Source organism: Eleutherodactylus coqui, chromosome 12 (genome assembly GCF_035609145.1).
Source record: "Eleutherodactylus coqui strain aEleCoq1 chromosome 12, aEleCoq1.hap1, whole genome shotgun sequence".
NCBI classification, from domain to species: Eukaryota; Metazoa; Chordata; class Amphibia; order Anura; family Eleutherodactylidae; genus Eleutherodactylus; species Eleutherodactylus coqui.
Genome location: NC_089848.1, coordinates 122,532,041 through 122,554,205, shown reverse-complemented (window position 1 = coordinate 122,554,205; position 22,165 = coordinate 122,532,041). Strand labels below are relative to the sequence as shown.

Sequence of the window (22,165 nt, the reverse complement as noted above, 5' to 3'; positions counted from 1 at the left end):
CCCCAGAATTTGGGGTCCCAAAGCCCATTTAACACTGGATCAGCTAAATTGTGTATAATAAAGGAAAAACTGGGAAAAATTATGTGAAATGTATGTTAAATTATGAAGCAACAATAATGTCTGGTTTACTAGGGGTTAATTCCTAATGTATAATATTCACATTTGCTAGCTCTGTATGATTAGACAGAATTTCAGCTAATTCTCTGTCACTAGTTTCAGTCATCCTTAGATAGCTTGGGCATTAGAGAGTTAGTTGGCACCTTGCCTAGGATTGGGTGACACAGAGTATAAAAGCGAGAGAAAAGGTGGAGTTAGAGGGTTAGAAGGAGAAGGGTTTTTAGGAGGAGAAGGAGGAGAAGAGTTGGTGAGAGGTAATGGAAGGAGCCAGAGAATGGAGAGATGAAGAAAAGGAAGAAAAAGAAGAGAGTGGTCTGAGGTGGGGGAAAGTGAAATGAGTGTCAGAGAAGCTTTTTTACAATCTTGCCCAGAGGAACCGATTCCAGGGTAGATCCCCCTGTCAGCTGAAAGGAACCCAGACACCGCAACTGTGAATTTAACTTGTCCCTGCACATCCAGGAATCAGAGTGTTTACATGAGAGCTTATACTGTTACCCTCATTCCTCCACCAATAACCTCCTAGTCCAGTAACCACTTAAAATTAGCCCGTCAGCCCCATCTCCTTCTTCAGGAAGGAATCAAGGAATTTCTGAATGTAATTTGATGTGTTCAAGAAATGGCTAAAGACTTTTCTATTTGCTATAAGAAAAGTGCAAACATTGTACTTAAACCCAGAGTCTCAGTAAACTGTGTGCCTTCGGTTTTACTGCTACCTTTCTGGACGGGTTTCTTATTTCATCACAAACCCGCATGCAATCTAAAGGCACTGGCATCACAAAGAATTTATGATTTACTAATTGCTTTAGTCAAGAACCCCTTTGAAATCCCATCTGCCTCATGAACTACCACTGTAGGCAGAGTAGCCACCACCATGACTAGGCCAGAATTGGCACACCCACTGGAGCTACTCCCGCCAACTCCTGCTCGATGCATATAAGGCCGTGAATCATGGCCCCATTTTGAGCTCCCCATCATGTGAATTCCCCATGGATGCGAGCCGTTTTTATGTCAAAACAGCCCTGCATCACTTTGGGGATGGAGTGATTCTCTGCCGTGGCTATTAGCCATGGCAGAGCATCACAAAGTTTGTCCCATTGTTTTCAATGGGAGACATTGCATTGCATGCACCTAGCATGTGGTGAGATGCTGCCACCTGCCCCATTGAGAACAATGGGCACTGCGATGCAAGAGCACACAGAAAGATATAACAATGACGCAATTTGTTCCTGTATTGCATTGGGGTAGCATGCAGGAAACATCGCTCATGTGTGTGACCCCATTCAGAAGAATGGAGTTCTTTTTGTGTTAGATTTGCAACGCACAAATCTATGTGCAATTTTTTTTTCTCCCCACCCATGTGGAAGCAGCCTTAAAAAGAAAAGAAAATAATTCCTCACCAACAGGTTTTGGTTCTTCCTTCAGTACAGCTCCTAGAAACAAGAAGAATAAGTAATAGTTTCATCAGGAAATGCCGTGTATCAATCTAACAACTTTATTAGCACAATGATAAGGTGAAACCTTCAATTAGCTCTACAGCCCACTTTGCCTTCTTGCCTCCTTTCTCTAACTCAATCATACAGCATTTAGCCAAATGGTAACCAGTTTCACATAAAGACCGATACAAAGAGGGGTAAATGCCCCGCTGTGAATCAACCTCCCAAGAGAGAGGGAGATAAATCCCTCATATGACAACATTTAACATTGGCCATCAGTATGGGATTCTGTTGGCATTCTATCATTTCTGGATCTGGCTATTCCACATCGTGTATTTGTTTTGGAGGGAAATATTCTTTAATGATCTCACTAAAGATCCAATTCCCTTTAGGTTGGGTTCAAATATTGTGTTTTCCAGAAAAGCGCTGTGCTGTTTTTGCTACATGAAGGTCAAAAGCGAAATATAGAACTCACCAAGAACAATGTTTTTTTTCTTCTTTGTAGCATATTTCTTCCTTTTTGCTGCATTTTTTTAAATCACTGGAGTTTTTTTTTATTCAAAATGCAGCATATTGCATGTATGCTATTTTTTCTGAGGTTTATATTAGAGATGAGCGAACGTACTCGTCCGAGCTTGATGCTCGGGCGAATATTAGGGTGTTCGGGATGTTCGTTATTCGTAACGAACACCACCCGATGTTCGGGTTACTTTAACTTTCTTCCCTGAGAAATCTTTTCTATATGCGCTCAATGGGGCCGGCGGCAGCAGCGCCAACCCCATTGAGAACATATAGAAGACAAATCCTTCTTCTCTGCCACAGCTGTAACAGCTGTGACAGAGAAGAACGATGTTTGCCCATTGAATTCAATGGAACCGGCAATACAGCCGACTCCACTGAATGCAATGGGCTGCCGGCGATCGCGGGATGAATTGTCGGAAAGGGGTTAAATATATAAGCCCTTCCCTGCAATTCATCCAGAAATGTGTAAAAATAAAAAATATATATATACTCACCTGGTGCCGGCAGACGGAGTTCAGCGCGGCAGGCTGCAGTTCTCCTGAACTGCTCTGAACAGCTGTGAGTAGTATTCAGCAGCCGGGGATTTAAAATCCCCGCCTGCTGAATAAGATGCCTCTGAATGGTCACAGCCTGACCAATCAGAGGCCAGCCCTCTGATTGGTCAGGCTGTGACCATTCAGAGGCATCTTATTCAGCAGGCGGGGATTTTAAATCCCCGGCTGCTGAATACTACTCACAGCTGTTCAGAGCAGTTCAGGAGAACTGCAGCCTGCCGCGCTGAACTCCGTCTGCGGGCACCAGGTGAGTATATATATATTTTTTATTTTTACACATTTCTGGATGAATTGCAGGGAAGGGCTTATATATTTAACCCCTTTCCGACAATTCATCCCGCGATCGCCGGCAGCCCATTGCATTCAGTGGAGTCGGCTGTATTGACGGCTCCACTGAATTCAATGGGCTAACATCATTCTTCTCTTCCACAGCTGTTACAGCTGTGGCAGAGGAGAACGATCGTTATGCTGACAGTGCGGGGGGGGGGGTCTCACTCTTGCCGCTATTGTGGCTTAATAGTGGGACCTGTGAACTTGAGATTCAGCCCAACATGTAGCCCCTCGCCTGCCCTATCCGTTGCTGTGTCGTTCCCATCATTTTCTTGAATTGCCAAGATTTTCACACATGAAAACCTTAGCGAGCATCGGCGAAATACAAAAATGTTCCGGTCGCCCATTGACTTCAATGGGGTTCGTTATTCGAAACGAACACCCGAACATCGTGGGAAGTTCGTTTCGAATAACGCGAACCCGAACATTTTGGTGTTCGCTCATCTTTAGTTTATATTTAAAACATGAGAAATGCATGGAAAAAAGTATATTTAAAAAAGCCACAAAAAATAGCGGCAACCCCCCCCCCCCCCCAAAAAAAAAAAAAAAAAAACTATAAAATTCGTAGTGATTTTTTACAACGCAAAGGAAAAACATTGCAGCATAGTGGTTTTGCTAATCTTACATTTCAGACTTTGCAGGGCATTTTCTCCCCGCTTTCAAAAAATTAATCCATAGACAGAGCTGTCTAGGGCTTGCTTTTTGCAGAGTAAGTTCTATTTTTCCATGATACTATTTACTGTACCGAATAATGTGCTTCATTTTTTAAAATTTTTTAAGCGAAATGAAAGAAAAAAATGCAATTCTGCAATCTTTGGGTGGGGGGCGGTGGGGGTCTTGTTTCTACGGCATACATGCTGGAGCAAAAATGACATGATAACTTTATTCTATGGGTCAGTAAGATTGCGATGATATAAAATTGATGTTTTTTTGCTGTACTCTTTAAAAATAAAATATCTTTAGAAAAAAATAAATTACTTTCTGCCGCCATCTGTGAAAAGTCATAACATTTTTTATTTTTCCATCAAAATAGTGTAGTGAGGATTTGTTTTTTGTGGGATGTCCTGTAGTTTCTATCAGAGGCATTTTGGAGTACATACGACTTTATCGCTTTTTATTAGATTTTTCCCTTTGAAATGGGTTGACCAAAAAGCGCAATATTACATTATATTCTATCAAGCCATGCAACAGCCATTGTTTCATAATCAATAGGAAATAGTAGCCCTGGGAGCCTACAGAAGGCCCCCAGTTTCCATGCCAAATGAACGGCACCCCATAATTTCATCATGGGAGGGCCATTCGGGACTCCCAAACTCCAATTAGGGCATTTTAATGCAGTTGTCAGAATTGAAGATGGAATTTAATTTCAATCGTTTTTACTAAGGGTTTTACAAATGTGGTACAGGTGCATAACATTCTTATGACCCCACACAGGGGGCTGATTGTTGCCATCTTAAAGTACACTAGTTTTTAACAAAACAACATACTCCCAATATGGAGTAATGGGAGGGGGTAACAAAGCATATAAAACATGGGATCGTCAAGGATCCATATCAGCTGCTTAGTGCGAGGGGGGGGGGGGTCAATAATTGAGGCTAGTTTTCAATGGGATGTTTGTGGATGAGACATAGTTACGTAGTCCCGGAATCTCGAGATAACCATTCCAGGGTTGCCATGTACCTAGAAAATTAAATAAGGTTTCCCTCCGGATTGCATGGATCCTTTCATAAAGCATAATTGTGGATATTTTATTAGGCACCTCAGAGAAAGAGAGGTTCGAGGATTTCCATCTAGAGGCAATATGGATCCTGGCAGCCATACAAATAAACTGAATGAGCTTATGGGCTCTAAATGTAAACTTAGGTGGGCAATCCCCCAGGAGAAAGACTGTGGGAGATTTAGGTATTGGACCAAAAATAAATGGTTTAGTAAGTTGTGAACTTGTAACCACGGTTTCTCCATCTCCAGACAGGACCACCAGGTATGAAACATACTCCCCACAGCCTGACAACCTCGGAAACAAAGCAGTGAGGATGATGGAAAGATGTGATGCACTTTCTGTGGCACTAAATACGTTCTATGTAGGATTTTAACTGAAGTTTCCATGAGGGAAACTTGATAGCTGACCTTAGTGATCGTAGAGCAGCAATGTTGCCATCTTTCTAGAGTCAGCTGCATCTACAAGTCCTCATAATGTTCCCGAAACTATACAGAAGTGCCCCAATCCATCTGCATCCACCTGGTTCATGTGCAGCGGTAGGGAGTTGTGAAAATGTTTCAATACCCCCTGATGTTTTGTGAGAGCAGAAGCAGCGTGGAATCTAGAGTAATGTGGGTGGAAGTAGCTAGTGATGGAAGAGTGGGAAAAGTGGGCTTTTTGGATGCATATTACATCTCAGCGATGTTTCATATAAGATAGGAAAGCCTGTTTTCATTTCTGGGGTAGTTGAATCACCGTACATTATATGAAATGACGTGGACCATAAGGAGAGACTACACATCGCTGTTGGAAACCCTGTAGACCAGAGTTCCATGGTGGATCACTAGGACATTGAAATGCAATGGACTTTCTTGATGACCTAAGTAAGGGGAAACTGAACATTAACTTGCAGTTCATGAATGGTAAAAGCATAAACTGTAAAACAGGGACGTGGGTCCTAAGACCCAACCATGGATGGCTGATATCGATCCTCAATAGCGGGTGTTTGACAGTCATCTTTGTGTGTAACAACATGAAAAGCATGGCTGGACCTGCATTAGTTTTTAAGAAATGTAACCATTTACAAGGCTTTACACCTTGTAGTTGGGGAAGGGGTTAATACCTCCTGTCTCCAATAAACATCCATCTTACTCTGAAAGTCATTTTCAGCCCAGTCTAAAAACCCATCGAGTGGGATAAAGGTATCTGTAGAAAGCATACAAAAAAGGCAAAATGTAGCTATAACATGTTCAACCTAATATGTTGCAACTGAGCTTAAGTAGACCTAAGGCCCATAACATTATGGACAAGCCTAACATGGCCCCGACTGACCAGTGTCACATGTGTCCATGCTCCAATGCCCTCTAAGGGTTCCCCCCTATATATTTTTGCTCAAGTGCCTGAATCCATTCTGGTCCAAGCTGGAGTGGAGGTCGCCCAAGTTGGTCATCTGATTGGACCTGTTGTAGCCCCTGTTTGTCTGCGGCGGACCTCTTGGTCCGGGTGCAGTAATCACTGGAATGCGAGTAGTCTCTACAGCTTGATAGGCATCTGCCATGGTTCTTGCTGAATACAATCTTCTATGCTATTGGAAAAGAAGGGCAAAAGGGAAAACCCATGTATATTTTATGTTAGCTGTGAAGTGCCTGAGTCACGAATCACACGGATCTGCATTTTGCCAGCGTAGATCGGGCTATATCCGCATAAAGTTGAACTAGGGTAGGAAGTCCTGGTAATTGGGACATTTGTCAGCAGCTGGTCTCGTATTTCACTGTAATGTAATTTCAAGATCACATCTTGGGGTAGAACAGAGTTAGGAGGGTGAGTCATGGCCCAGTGGATCCTGTTCATCCGTAGCGGTTGTTGGTCAATGTTGGGCTGAAGTGCGGAGAAGAGGGTGGTGACCGACTCTTTCAGAGCTGTCACTGACTCCGTGAGTCCTCTGATTAGGATATTTGCTTACCTGGACCTGTTTTCCAGTTTTTCATTTTTGGACTCTTGGAGATGTAGTCTGGACTCTAGCTCTTCAATGCACTGTTTATCAACCTCCAGTGCAACCACAATGTTGTCCGTCTTCTGTTCCAGCCCATCGGTTCGATGGCCAAGGTCTTTTATTTGGTCAGTGAATTCCTTTACTGTTGAAGAAAGTTCTGCTTGAAAAATGAATTTAATTTGAGCTAGCAAAGCTGACTGTGGCCCTGTGAGAGATAGGGATGCTGGGAACAGGTTTTCTTGTGGCATGGGAATGTCATATAGTTGTTTGAATCAGTGGCATCACTCCTATGTTTGAATCAGCTTGAAATTGGGTTGCAAATAATTCCAGTAAAGTACCCTGTGGTGTAATTTGAGATACCCATGGGGTCTTTACTTTAGTTATGGTCATTTCTGAAACTGTGTGAGTCAGCTGCATAAATTATAAAGCCTTTCTTAAAGAATGTGAAGGTCCAGCCGAAGTGTAATCTAGTCGTACATCAGCGCATCCTTCTCAGACCACCCATGTGTCGCACACTGATAGTAGGGGGTGGACATAGTCTATGGCATATAGTAGATGGTAGAAAGAGTCAGTACACAGGATGCTCAGAAGTGTGGAAGCTTTATGAAGTTGTAGCTATTGGGAGTCAGTAGTAACCACACGGGTGATTGCTGTTGTTCAGCGTTATATCTTGTGGTTTTCTGCTATTATGTTGCAACATATGCATAGCAATATAGGGTACTGTCTCCCCTCTTTCCAGGGCCCTGCAGCTTCTGGGGTCTTTCTGGGCTGATGGTGCTTAGCTCCCTCTCTCCCAGCTCACTGTGCTACCCAGTTCTTCTGATGCAACAGCTCACTTGGCTATTAGGGAGTCCCTCTTGTTCTTGGGTAGACTTTTGGATGGCTGTTAGCAGCACTACACACCTCCAGGGGGCTGAAAATTCAGGCTGGGGATTTGCAGGCCCAAGGAGGCCGCTTTTAGCTGCAGCCTCCAGCTGTGGGGAAGTGGCTCCTCAGACCCCTCTCTTCTTGTTCCCTGGTCTCAGGGAGCCAGCGCTCCCACTCTGGAGTGTATCTGCTGCTTGGATTGAGGTTGTCATTGGCGGTGGGACCCCGGTAACACCCGCACTGCCAGGTCCCACTCACCTGCTTCTTGTTGTTGGAGAGGGGCCTGATGGTGAGGTTGGACCTGCTCTTATCCTCCAAAGGTGGTCCCGTCGCTTTTACTGTCTCCGGTATCTTGTGGGTTTCTCGCAAAGTTGCAGCCAGGCGGTGGTATCCAAAAATCAAGGCCTGGGATTCACCCCATTGTTGCTTCCAAACTGACCCTAAAGGGCCTCGATCTGCTCCCCTCAAGTAAAAGAGGGCAGCGGAGAGGCAACTAAGGCTATATGGGCTCAGGTGAGGTGGGAAGCCCTGGATTTACTGACTGGTCTGCAGAGCTCCACAGGCTGTGTACTCCCCCATACCTTGAACCATCATGATGTAACTGTACATCATGGAGTGTTAAAGCCAGGAATCTTGACTTTAAAATTAGACCAAAAGCCTTGCTGAAGCCACAATTAAACTGGGGCTGCAGTTATTTGAAGTAGAATGAGCTCTGTTCAAAACTGTAATCTCATTTTCCTGTTGAAGAAAAGGAGCTCAGGGGAATAAGTAGGGGGGATAATAATCATTTTTATTACTGTAGTGCGAACATATCCCACAGCACTTTACAAGCCAGAGAGCACATAGACAACATAGGACATTAGATACAACAGTAAACCAATAGAAAATTTGAACAATACGGGTGAGGGTCCTGCTCACAAGAGCTTACAGACTATGAGGAAGTCGGGGTGACACAACAGATATGGGTTAATCTTGATAAGTATGCACAGTACCTTTTTGTAGTTCACAAATCCATTCAAATGCATCATCACAGTGTTGATCATTCCACCTCAAGTTATAACCAAACATCATCCCACAGAACTCCTCTCCATCGTGATTGTTGGGTTCACCATAGTACCAGTTTTTATAAACCAACTAATGAAAAAAAGAAAATATCATTCATCAGCTAATAGTAAGAAAAGTAAAATTCACAATATTAATAGATGATATCCAAGTCACCTTGTCAAAGTACATATATAATATCTGCTAGGACCGCTGGTATATTAAACATATCTCACGTAACAGTTTCACTGAGGGTGTTTGCACACATTCACAGTCTAGACGTGGCAAAAAGCACATCAAAACCTCAGCTGAAAAATTGTGGTTTCGGAAGCAGTTGTCATTTTTATAGGTGAAATGTATCTGTGATAATGAATGCATCCTCAGGGTATGTTCACACAGCAGAAACCCATGTTAATTAGAATTTGACTTTGGTTTCATGGGAAATCCACATTGAAAATCCATGTGTTTAACACTAGATTTAATGTGGGCAGATTTCCTATTTTAATGCCTGAATTTGCCATGGAATACACTGCAAATATGTGATATGTTACTATTTTGCACAACGTAGATTTCAAAATACACGATGGGAAAAATCTGTGCAGTAGTTCAAATTTCATTTTGTATCTCTGTGGCAAAATCCAAGTTCAAATGTTCAGTGTGAACCATACATTGTCAATACAATAAGGGTGTTAGTGAAATGAATATGACTCCATGTTCTATCCTATGCGTTGCCATATTGTAAGCCTGTAGCCATCCACTATGTCTCTTTTCACTGTATTCATTTGCCCTTTTTCTGGAGGATTTGTGGATATTAAATGGTTATTTAATAAGCCTTGAGGGAATCACTAAGGCTTTTGTTCCAGAAGATAGCTACTGTGGCCTTTAGGCTGGCCGGTGGGTCAAACTGACATGTTTCTAGCTGTTCACATATGTTCCTAAACATTCTCTCTAAACACCTTTTTGTTTAGATTTATTGCTCCAAGAAATTAATCATGTATGGTCAACTCTGCAACTGACAGCGTTTGGTTGGCATTTTAAATGTTAAATTCTTTATCTTGTATATTTATCTTGTGTTTATGCTTCTTTGAACAATGGTAACAAATGAATTATAATAGATTTGAATAATTGTAATTGAACATGTGACCCTATAAAATCTGTCATCTCTCACTCAATAAACAGATTACTTTGGATCACATCCCATGTTGTGTGATTTAATGTTAGTCTCCTGAGCTCATATTACCTCTAACAATTGAATTTGGACCCCAATAGCATATTGTAAAGCAAATATCGGTTTGCACTAACAAGGGTGTCGGCTGTTTCTTACAGCCAACACACACCTGCAACAGCTCCAATTAGCAGCTCACTTATTGGAGCTGTTAACCTTTTAAATGCCATCAATTTTGACATCGACATTAAAATACTGCGATCGTTGTTAGGGAGTCCTGCACTGTCCACTGCGATGAGATCGCCGGGTGCCATGCGGTTGCCATGGCAGCCGGGGGCCTTTTGAAAGGCACCATGGCAGCTATTGCATATTGCCTATCAAGCCACGCCTGTGGCTTGATAGATTTCCTGTCTGATCGCGGTATAATGAAATGCTATGGCATTAGATCATACTGCAAAAACAATCAATCCATCATAAGTTCTTATCCACGGGGGGCTAAAAAAATGTAAAAGTTGATTTTAAAAAGTTTTATTAATTATTAATACAAATAAAAGGTAATAAAGTAAAAAAAAAAACGTTTGCCATATTTATAATAAAATAATCAAACACAAAACATATTTGATCACCGAAAAAGAAAAAAATATTAAAAAACTAACTTTATTGATTATTCTTAAAAACTAATTTCTGGACAGACTCAAACATATATGTATGAGGTAGGATCCCAGTTTATGTATGGACACCAGAGATATTACCCCCTCATAACCTATTCTTTCTAAATACACGGTGTGCAGATTACCAAACACCCAAATAGTTTGTTTGAATATAGGTATGATGCCAACTCTCGGCACCTTATCCTAATGAAAAATCCCAAATAGGAAGGCACTTCCTTTTTCCATAAGAGAGCCTTTTGGTTTTGGCTGACAAATTGCAGACCCAGATGTGATCGTCTGCGTATTCTATTTATATGGCTCAGAGTCAGCAGCCCACAAACTGAGAAACAGAGCAGCAATTGTTGTAGTGCGGTCTTCTGTTTTCCTGATTCCAGTCACTTCTAATCATGTTAGACCCCTTTACATAATATATGCCCCTTAATCTCCTCTTAGGTGGCAGCAGATTTTATAAATATTATGGCTGGCTCCTTCAGATATTCAGATCAGTTTATCCTGGTGATGTTATAACCCAGGGCAAATTGAGAAAGGGTGAGATAGAATGTGCGCTATCCTGTGTATCATGTCACACTTTTCATTATCTTTCCACTCAAATAAATCATGCCCCAGTCAAATATAAATAATGGGGAAGAATGGGTTAACTTCAAAACAGCAATTAGGGTGTATATGCCCCTTATATACTGTCCTTTCTGTAAACACCCCTTGTTTCTCAGGGTGGAAATTATAAACCCAGCAATAAAGGGGTTAACTCAAGTGACCCTGAAGTGTAAAGCGTTAGCAAGGTGACCTGGGCGCTAGTTTAATACCCCTATTACCAGCAAGATAAATTCCTTTCTGTTAAATTGTTAGAAAGAAGGTCTGGAAAAGGAAGGGGTTAATGTCAGATATGCACATCTTGTAGCTAAGGGAAACTCCTATCTGACTCCTATGGCGCTAGTAAGCTATGATAATTCTAGCTGAGTGGGCACCGTTGTAGCCGCCTGACATGGCATTAAGTGGTCGGCTAGTGCTAAGCTAACTAACTATATGTAGTATACAGACTAATCTAAACTACATCGACGCATTTCTATAGCCAGCTTTACATTCTGGCTGTGTCATCAGGATGAAGAGAGCGCAAGCCGGAGCAGTCGTGATGCCTGCCTGCATTACCTGTGGTCAGTGCCACACGTCAGATCCTGACAGCGCTTATATATTATTGGCCCCTCCTTCCCTATTTTAATACCCCTCTCCTCCAATCCTAAAGCACCATTGTCCCATAGGACGTCCCCCTCCACTTCTCACGATGTGTGTGCAAGTGGAAAACTGCCTGCCGTGACTTCAAATGGCGATCAGCACTGGACTGCTCCCTCCATTAATGTGTATTAGCATGCCTCCTTCTCAATCAGTATATGCTTTCATTAATTAGTTTTTGATTAACATGAGAGATGGATTACTGTGATATACACTTGTGGAGATCATATTGTTTTATGGTGATTTTAAAGGGGATGATTAACTTAAAGGGATGGTTTTCGTTAGTTATTGCAGAGGCCAAAAACTGTATTTATATTATACCTCAGAGATAAACCGGATTAGTCAATTTTAGCATAGGTCAAAAGTCACAATCAGATATCATTTGAAAGTCCACACAGGACTTAGAGGTTTGGCGAGTAGTGTGAGGTAAACCGAAGAGTTTTATATAAATATATATGGAACTTTCCACTTTAGTTATCTCCAGGACTGCCCTTCGGACTATGCGGGCAAGACTAGGCAGCAGCTCAGGGAAGGATACTAGCTCACGTGGGAGTCACCCTGTGTTACACAGAAGACGGAATCCACTTATAACACCCATACAATTAAAAAAAACATGTGGGACAAACTCAGTATTCTTCCTCCTAAATTAACATGTTATAATGATATGCACGATTACTGCAACAATCCCCATATACTAAGCATTATATCTAAAAAGCATACTTAGTTGCACATGAGCATTTAAGATAACTATATCCTTTTTCTGTATAACGCTATAGAAATTCCTAACCAACCATTATAGACCTTGATCAAATCTACAAATGAAAAAACAATGTTGTCTTCCATGTCAATGATGTTTTTGAATAGTCTAGAAAACCTGAATTACAAATGTGTTATTACCATTCTATTGCAAAATAAATAAATTTATAAATAGCAAAAAAAAAAAACATAAATCAAACCCGATTATTATAACCTTCAGTTAAATCAACTACAAGAGAAATAGTATTAATCTTGGTGACAACACGTTAGAATGTTTTTAATGTTTTTTAATTGCATGGGCGTTAAGTGCATTCAGTCTTCTGTGTAAACACATCCCTAGTTTTATCAATAATGCTGTGACACTATCAATAAAGGCAAAGTTTTTTTATACCTCCGAAGGTGAACCTTCTGTTACTGAACTGTTTAATGATCTCCACAAGTGTATATCACAGTAATCCATCTCTCATGTGTATCAAAAATGAATTAATGAAACGTTATACATACCTGCAGTCATACTGATTCTGCCGTCACACTGCTAAATGTCTGACCATTGTCTATGTGTATAACATCGCTCACTCTCCACCCCGCCATACAGTGCACATCTCCACCCCCCATACAGTGCACATCTCCAGCCCCTTTGCCTTCTGTATCACCCCACTATTCGTAGTATGTAAGCTCGTTGGAGCAGGACCCTCACCCCTATTGTTTCCAACAATTGATTACTATGTAACCGTGGTTCTGTAATGTTTGTACCTATGTCTTTCTGTATCCCCCCTGTCTATGTAAGCGCTGCGGAATATGTTGGCGCTATACAAATAAACTTTATTATTATTATACAGATTGTGAAGGAGGCATGCTAATACACATTAATGGAGGGAGCTGTCCAGTGCTGATCTTTGCACGGGACTTAAAGGGGTTGTCCTGCGAAAGCAAGTGGGTCTATACACTTCTGTATGGCCATATTAATGCACTTTGTAATGTACATCGTGCATTAAATATGAGCCATACAGAAGTTATTGACTTACCTGTTCCGTTGCTAGCATCCTCGTCTCCATGGTGCCGTCTTATTTCAGTGTCTAATCGCCCGATTAGACGCGCTTGCGCAGTCCGGTCTTCTCCCTGGTGAATGGGGCCGCTCGTGCCGGAGAGCTGGTCCTCGTAGCTCCGCCCCGTCACGTGTGCTGATTCCAGCCAATCAGGAGGCTAGAATCGGCAATGGACCGCACAGAGCCCACGGTGCACCATGGGAGAAGACCCGCGGTGCATCGTGGGTGAAGATCCTGGCGGCCATCTTGGTAAGGTAAGTAAGAAGTCGCCGCAGAGCGGGGATTCGGGTAAGTACTAAACGTTTTTTTTTTAACCCATGCATTGGGTTTGTCTCGCGCCGAACGGGGGGCCTATTGAATAAAAAAAAACCCCGTTTTGGCGCGGGACAACCCCTTTAAATAGCTCCTTCACGATATATCAGAACATCATAGGAGCTGTCCAGTGCTGATCCCCTTGTGATGTGATAGCAGGCAATTTCCCCTTCTCGCACACATATCTTGAGAAGTGAAGGGAGACGTCCTATAGGACAATGGTGCTTTAGGATTGGTGGAGAGGAGTATTACCCCAGGAATAGAGAAGGAGGGGCCAATGATATATAAGCACTGTCAGGATCTGACGCACAGCACGGACCATAGGTAATGCAGCCAGGCATCACGACCGCTGACGCTTGCTCTCTCTTCATCCTGATGACACAGCCAGAATGTAAAGCTGGCTATAGAAACGAGTCAATGTAGTTTAGATTAGTCAGTATACTACATATAGTTAGTTAGCTTAGCGCTAGCCGGCCACCCAATGCCATCTGTCGGGCGGCTACAACGGTGCCCATTTAGCTAGAATTACCATGGCTTATTAGCACCAGAGGAGTCAGATAGGAGTTTCCCTTAGCTACAAGATGTGCATATCTGACATTTTTTAAAGATTTTTTGGAACATTATATGCCACATGAAATAGTACCATTGAAAAATACAACTCGTCCCTCATACAGCTTTGTTGATGGATAAATTAAGGAGGTATGTTTTTTTTTTTTTAAAGGGAGGGGGAAAAACTGAAAATGTGAGAAAAATAATAAACCTGACCATGTGTCAGTTAAAGCCTTTTCAATGCAGCTCTCCTTCATGTTAGAAGAAAGAAATATGTATGTGCCCTTTGACCTTAGCAAAGGCGATCACAAGCTCAACCCTGACTATATGTTCATATTTACAACCTTTCAGCTTTTATAACTGGTGTAGATACAGCGGCTAAGCTCTAGTATATCTCTAGATATTGCAGTTAACATATAATAGTCTGATGCTATTTTTACACAGCGATATTATAGTGATTACAGGGCTCTTTCACATGGGCGGCAGCGTTTTTATGTTCGCCCACCAACGCCGGAAAAATGCATGAACAAGTGCACAAAGCTGAGCTCTCACCCCCTCTCCACCCCTTGTCGGCAGCCAGATATGGGAGGGGGCAGAATGGGGTAGGAGCTTAGCAACTTGCTCCACCCCATCCTACCTCCCTCCCACCTCCCTCCCATTGCAAACAGCTGGCAAGGGGCGTAGAGGAGGAGAGAAGGGGGAGGGAGTTTAGTAGTCATGCTGATAAACTCCCACCCACCTCCCTTCTCCGGCAGCTGTCATAGGCTCCCATGGGGTCTATGCATCTGCCGCAATATTCTGGCCAAAAAGATAGTTCCAGGAATATCTTTCCTGACCGGCATGTAGCGTATATCAGCCAACCGTGAAAATGGCAGCCGATATACACTTGTGTGAGTAAAGCCTTATTGTGCAAAAGTGGAAAAAGCTAAAGAAATTATAATATTTTTGGTATCGTTGTAATTGTACCGACCCACGGGAAAAATCTCTTGCGTCATTCATGCTGTATGATTAATAATGTAAAAAAAACTAAAAAACAATGGCAGAAGTGTTTTTTCTCTCCCTGCTCGCAAAAAATAAGTTTTACAATACAATGTATGCACCCAAAAACTGTGAATAAAAAAACTATAGCTCACAATGCAAAAAATAGGCCCTTATACGGCAGTATTGATGAAAGATAAAAAGTTATGGCTTTTAGAACGTGGAGATGAAAATCCCCCCCATAATTTGTTGCATCCTTATGGCCAAAATAGACCACGTCCTTAAGGAGTTATAATAATTTTCACTTTTTTTTAAGTCCTCAATGGGGGACAAGGGATAAGCCATAGCATTACATTATACCACGATCTGACAGCCAATCTCCAATGGCTGATCTGCAATGACAGCCCTGGGGGCTTTCAGAATGACTCAGGCTGCCATGGCAACGGCACAGCACCCCACAATATTATCATGGGGGCAGTTTAGGAAGCCCTAACATCGTTCACTGCATTTAAATGTTGCGGTCAAATTGACCGCAGCATTTAAAGGGTTAACAGCCTTGCTCAGTGTCATTCCTTATCTGAGCTGTTGCAGGCGGGTGTCGGCTGTAAGAAACAGTCAGCATCCACATTGTATGGAGCGGGATCAACCCCCGATCCCACTACATACAAACCCTGAGCCTCCAGGATGTAAATGTACATTCTGTAGCTTTAAAGGGTTAAACAAACATTATAAAAATGCTTTGGAAAAAACTCTGTATGAAATCCATGTGGAAACTGACATGCAGAGAGGATTCCAAATCTGCAGCATGTCCATTTATGTGGTGGATAGAGATGAGCGAATGTACTCGTCCGAGCTTGATGCTCGGGCGAATATTAGCGTGTTCGGGATGCTCGTTACTCGTAACGAGTACCACGCGGTGTTCTGGTTACTTTCACTTTCATCTCTGAGACGTTAGCGCGCTTTTCTGGCCAATTGAAAGACAGGGAAGGCATTACAACTTCCCCCTGTGACGTTCCAGCCCTATACCACCCCCCTGCTGTGAGTGGCTGGGGAGATCAGGTGTCACCCGAGTATAAAAGTCGGCCCCTCCCGCGGCTCGCCTCAGATGCCTTGTGAGTTAGCTGAGGGACAGTGCTATAGTGTTGGAGCTGCTGTAGGGAGAGTGTTAGTAGTGAGTGTAGGCTTCAAGAACCCCAACGGTCCTTCTTAGGGCCACATCTATTCGTGTGCAGTAGTTTGGAGGCTGCTGTTAGGAGTGTTGCACCTTTTTTTTTTTTTTTTTTTTCAAAATCGGCTGTGCAGAGCATTGCGCCCTGCAGTAATACTACAGGGACAGAATTGTGTAGGCAGGGCCAGAAGACATATATTATTGATTGAATATAGTCAGTGGGCCTTCCCTTTAAAAAAAAAAAAAGGGAAACATTCTATTTGGCCTGCCTCTGACAGTCCTCAGCGTTCTGGGTACGTGTGTGGTGGGTGGAGAACGTAAAGAAATCATACGCAGCCAGCTACGTTAACAGCAGGCTTGCGCCAATTTATTTCCTGCCTGGGAAATCACCGCTCTGCTGTAGTTAATAACTCTGCAACCCTGCAGTTCTGTGACACATTTGCAGGGCCAGAAGACATATTTATTATTGATTGAATATACGCAGTGGGCCTTTCCTTGAAAAAAAAGAGAAAAAATTCTATTTGGCCTGCCTTTGACAGTCCTCAGCGTTCTGGGTACGTGTGTGCTGGGTGGAGAACGTAAAAAAAATCATGCGCAGCCAGCTAAGTTTAACAGCAGGCTTGCGCAAATTTGTTTCCTGGCTGGGAAATCAAATCACTGGTAATACACCATGCTGAGGGGTAGGGGTAGGCCTATAGGACGTGGACGCGGGCGAGGACGTGGAGGCCCAAGTCAGGGTGTGGGCACAGGCCGAGCCAGTGCGGTGGCCAGGGGTAGAGGCAGGGCCAGACCGAATAATCCACCAACTGGTTCCCAAAGTGCCCCCTCGCGCCATGCCACCCTGCAGAGGTCAAGGTGCTCTACGGTCTGGCAGTTTTTCACAGAGACGCCTGACGACCGACGAACAGTGGTGTGCAACCTTTGTCGCGCCAAGATCAGCTGGGGAGGCACCACCACCAGCATGCGCAGGCATATGATGGCCAAGCACCCCACAAGGTGGGACGATGCCCGTTCACCGCCTCCGGTTTGCACCACTGCCTCTCCCCCTGTGCCCCAACCTGCCACTGAGATCCAACCCCCCTCTGAGGACACAGGCAGTACCGTCTCCTGGCCTGCACCCACACCTTCACCTCCGCTGTCCTCGGCCCCATCCAGCAATGTCTCTCAGCGCAGCGTCCAGACGTCGCTAGCGCCACAGTTTGAGCGCAAGCGCAAGTACGACGCCGCGCACCCGCACGCTCAAGCGTTAAACGTGCACCTTGCAAAATTGATCAGCCTAGAGATGCTGCCGTATAGGCTTGTGGAAACGGAGGCTTTCAAAAGCATGATGGCGGCGGCGGCCCCGCGCTACTCAGTTCCCAGTCGCCACTACTTTTCCCGATGTGCCGTCCCAGCCCTGCACGACCACGTCTCCCGCAGCATTGTACGCGCCCTCACCAACGCGGTTACTGCCAAGGTCCACTTAACAACAGACACGTGGACAAGCACAGGCGGGCAGGGCCACTATATCTCCCTGACGGCACATTGGGTGAATTTAGTGGAGGCTGGGACAGAGTCAGAGCCTGGGACCGCTCACGTCCTACCCACCCCCTGAATTGCGTGCCCCAGCTCGGTGGTGGTATCTGCGGGGGTGTATGCTTCCTCCACTAAACCACCCTCCTCCTCCTCCTACGCAACCTCTGTCTCGCAATCAAGATGTGTCGGCAGCAGCAGCACGTCGCCAGCAGTCGGTGTCACGCGGCGTGGCAGCACAGCGGTGGGCAAGCGTCAGCAGGCCGTGCTGAAACTACTCAGCTTAGGAGATAAGAGGCACACGGCCCACGAACTGCTGCAGGGTCTGACAGAGCAGACCGACCGCTGGCTTGCGCCACTGAGCCTCCAACCGGGCATGGTCATGTGTGACAACGGCCGTAACCTGGTGGCGGCTCTGCAGCTCGGCAGCCTCACGCACGTGCCATGCCTGGCCCGTGTCTTTAATTTGGTGGTTCAGCGCTTTCTGAAAAGCTACCCACACTTGTCATACCTGCTCGGAAAGGTGCGCCGGGTCAGCGCACATTTTCGCAAATCCCACACGCACGCTGCCACCCTGCGGACCCTGCAACATCGGTTTAATCTGCCAGTGCACCGACTGCTGTGCGACGTGCCCACACAGTGGAACTCTACACTCCACATGTTGGCCAGACTCTATGAGCAGCGTAGAGCTATAGTGGAATACCAACTCCAACTTGCGCGGCGCAGTGGGAGTCAGCCTCCTCAATTATTTACAGAAGAGTGGGCCTGGTTGGCAGCCATCTGCCAGGTCCTTGGAAAATTTGAGGAGTCTACCCAGATGGTGAGCGGGGATGCTGCAATCATTAGCGTCACCATTCCTCTGCTATGCCTCTTGAGAAGTTCCCTGCAAAGCATAAAGGCAGACGCTTTGGAATCAGAAACGGAGGCGGGGGAAGACAGTATGTCGCTGGATAGTCAGAGCAACCTCATGTCTATATCTCAGCGCGTTGAGGAGGAGGGGGAGGAGCATGAGGAGGAGGGGGAAGAGACAGCTTGGCCCACTGCTGAGGGGACAGATGCTGCTTGCCTGTCATCCTTTCAACGTGTATGGCCAGAGGAGGAGGAGGAGGAGGAGGAGGAGGAGGTTCCTGAAAGTGATCTTCCGAGTGAGGACAGCCATATGTTGCGTACAGGTACCCTGGCACACATGGCTGACTTCATGTTAGGATGCCTTTCTCGTGACCCTCGCGTTACACGCATTCTGGCCACTACGGATTACTGGGTGTACACACTGCTCGATCCACGGTATAAGGAGAGCCTTTGCACTCTCATTCCCGAAGAGGAAAGGGGTTCGAGAATGATGCTATACCACAGGGCGCTGGTGGACAAACTGATGGTAAACTTCCCATCCGACAGCGCTAGTGGCAGAAGGCGCAGTTCCGAGGGCCAGGTAGCAGGGGATGCGCAGAGATCAGGCAGCATGTACAGCGCAGGCAGGGAAACATTCTCCAAGGCCTTTGCCAGCTTTATGGCTCCCCAGCAAGACTGTGTCACCGGTCCCCAGTCAAGGCTGAGTTGGCGGGAGCACTGTAAAAGGATGGTGAGGGAGTACGTAGCCGATTGCAGCACCATCCTCGGTGACGCCTCTGCCCCCTACAACTACTGGGTGTTGAAGCTGGACACGTGGCCTGAACTCGCGCTGTATGCCCTGGAGGTGCTTGCTTGTCCTGCGGCTAGCATCTTGTCAGAGAGGGTGTTTAGTGCGGCTGGGGGAATCATCACAGATAAGCGTACCCACCTGTCAACCGACAGTGCCGGCAGGCTTACACTCATCAAGATGAACAAAGCCTGGATTTCCCCAGACTTCTCTTCTCCACCAGCGGACAGCAGCGATACCTAAACAATACGTAGGCTGCACCCGCAGATGGAAGCATCGTTCTCTCTCACCATCCAAAGCGGGGACATTTCTGCTTCATCAATCTGTGTATAATATTCCTCTTCCTCCTCCTGCTCCTCCTCCTGAAACCTCACGTAATCACGCCGAACGGGCAATTTTTCTTAGGGCCACAAGGCTCACTCATATAATTTTTCTAAAACAATTTTTATACGTTTCAATGCTCTTAAAAGCATTGAAACTTTAACTTGAACCAATTTTTCGTTAAACTGGGCTGCCTCCAGGCCTAGTTACCACTTAAGCCACATTAACCAAAGCGATTAATGGGTTTCACCTGCCATCTTGGTTGGGCATGGCCAATTTTTTCTGAGGTACATTACTACTGTTGGTACACACATTTTTTTGGGCCCTCACCTACAGTGTAATCATAGTAATTTCTATGTTCTTCGCCTGTACTCATGGTACAGAAAGGTGTGTGGGGTTGGCCTACACTTTAGCTACATAAATGTAACTGGGGCCTTGTCTATACTGCAGCTACTGAAATGTGAAAGAGACTGTTATCTCCCTAAACTGCTGCAATGGGAATGTTACTGGGGCCTGTCTTGAGTGCTACTATTACTGAAATGGAACTAAGACTGCACTCCCCCTATACTGCTGCTAGTGATATGTTAGTGGGGCCTGTCCCTAATGCTACCGCTGAAATGTTAATAATTCTGGGCTCTGCCTATACCGCTGCTAATGGTATGTCACTGGGGTGTGGAAACAGAGGCTTCACAAAGACATGATGGCGGTGAGGCCATTTCCCACCAACGCTGTTACTGTTAAGGTGCATATAATCACGGACACGTGTAGAGGACACATAGTGCCTCCAAAACATCCCCCTCCTCCTCCAACAATGAAAACATTCTTGGCAAATACCTTTGCATTGGTCCGTCTGGTGGCAGTCCAAGAATTTCACCTTTAACGACACAACAAGAGAGCACCACCACCATCCCCCCGCCACGGCCCACTTAATCCTGGCCACATTCCGAAAACCAACTACATAAAACCGCGCTACCAGGTCTGCAGTCACCACCACATTACCACCAACGAGGTTACTGTTAAGGTACATATTACCAGTCAGACTGGGGCATGCAGTGTGGGCCGAAGCCCACCTGTATTAAGCACGACATTACTACCTCAGCTGTGTTGGGCAATGCAATGGGATATTTTTATGTACCGCCGGTGGGTTCCAGGGAGCCACCCATGCTGTGGGTCCACAGAGAATTATAAATGCATCTGTTTCCACTTCTAAAGAACCCCAGTCAGACTGGGGCATGCAGTGTGGGCCGAAGCCCAACTGCATTAAGCACGACATTACTACCTCAGCTGTGTTGGGCAATGCAATGGGATATTTTTATGTACCGCCGGTGGGTTCCAGGGAGCCACCCATGCTGTCGGTCCACAGGGACTTCACAATAGGGAGTTGTACCTGCCTGTGTCTATGTATTAAAAACCGCGGTCTGACTGGGGCATGCAGACACCTTGACAGAATGAATAGTGTGTGGCACATAGGTTCCCCATTGCTATGCCCACGTGTGCAGCTCCTGATGGCGGTGGCACAGGATTATATTTCTCATTGCTTCTGTACAGCATTGTGGGCTATTGCCCCGCACCTTTTAAAGAGGGTCGCTGCCTAGCCGTGCCAACCCTCTGCAGTGTGTGCCTGCGGTTCCTCCTCATGGCAGACGCACTTATAAATAGACATGAGGGTGGTGTGGCATGAGGGCAGCTGAAGGCGGCGCAGGGACACTTTGGTGTGCGCTGTGGACACTGGGTCGTGCGGGGGGGGGTTGGGCAGCATGTAACCCAGGAGAAGGGGCAGCGGAGTGTCATGCAGGCAGTGATTGTGCTTTGTTGGAGGTAGTGTGGTGCTTAGCTAAGGTATCCATTGCTAATGAGGGCTTTTCAGAAGTAAAAGTTGTTGGGAGGGGGGGGGGGCCCACTTTTGCCGGTATTGTGGCTTAATAGTGGGACCTGTGAACTTGAGATGCAGTCCAACATGTAGCCCCTCGCCTGCCCTATCCGTTGCTGTGTCGTTCCCATCACTTTCTTGAATTGCCCAGATTTTCGCACATGAAAACCTTAGCGAGCTTCGGCAAAATACAAAAATGCTCGGGTCGCCCATTGACTTCAATGGGGTTCGTTACACGAAACGAACCCTCGAGCATCGCGATAATTTCGTCCCGAGTAACGAGCACCAGAGCATTTTGGTGCTCGCTCATCTCTAGTGGGGGATATTGCAACAAAATCCACATGGAAACAGCATGACTTGGTGCATTATGTTACTGCAGATCTACGGCAGATGTTCTG

General features: G+C 45.2%; 1 protein-coding gene across 1 annotated transcript in view; it reads right to left on the bottom strand.

The window, feature by feature from the left end:
* LOC136586789 (macrophage mannose receptor 1-like) overlaps positions 1-22,165 on the bottom strand; it is a 298,478-nt gene that overhangs the window by 164,080 nt on the left and 112,233 nt on the right. The window contains exons 15-16 of the mRNA XM_066585016.1: positions 8,508-8,649; positions 1,515-1,547 (exon numbers count right to left, since the gene is read on the bottom strand). Coding sequence (XP_066441113.1) covers positions 1,515-1,547; positions 8,508-8,649 — 175 coding nt within the window. The remainder of the gene's footprint in view (positions 1-1,514; positions 1,548-8,507; positions 8,650-22,165) is intronic.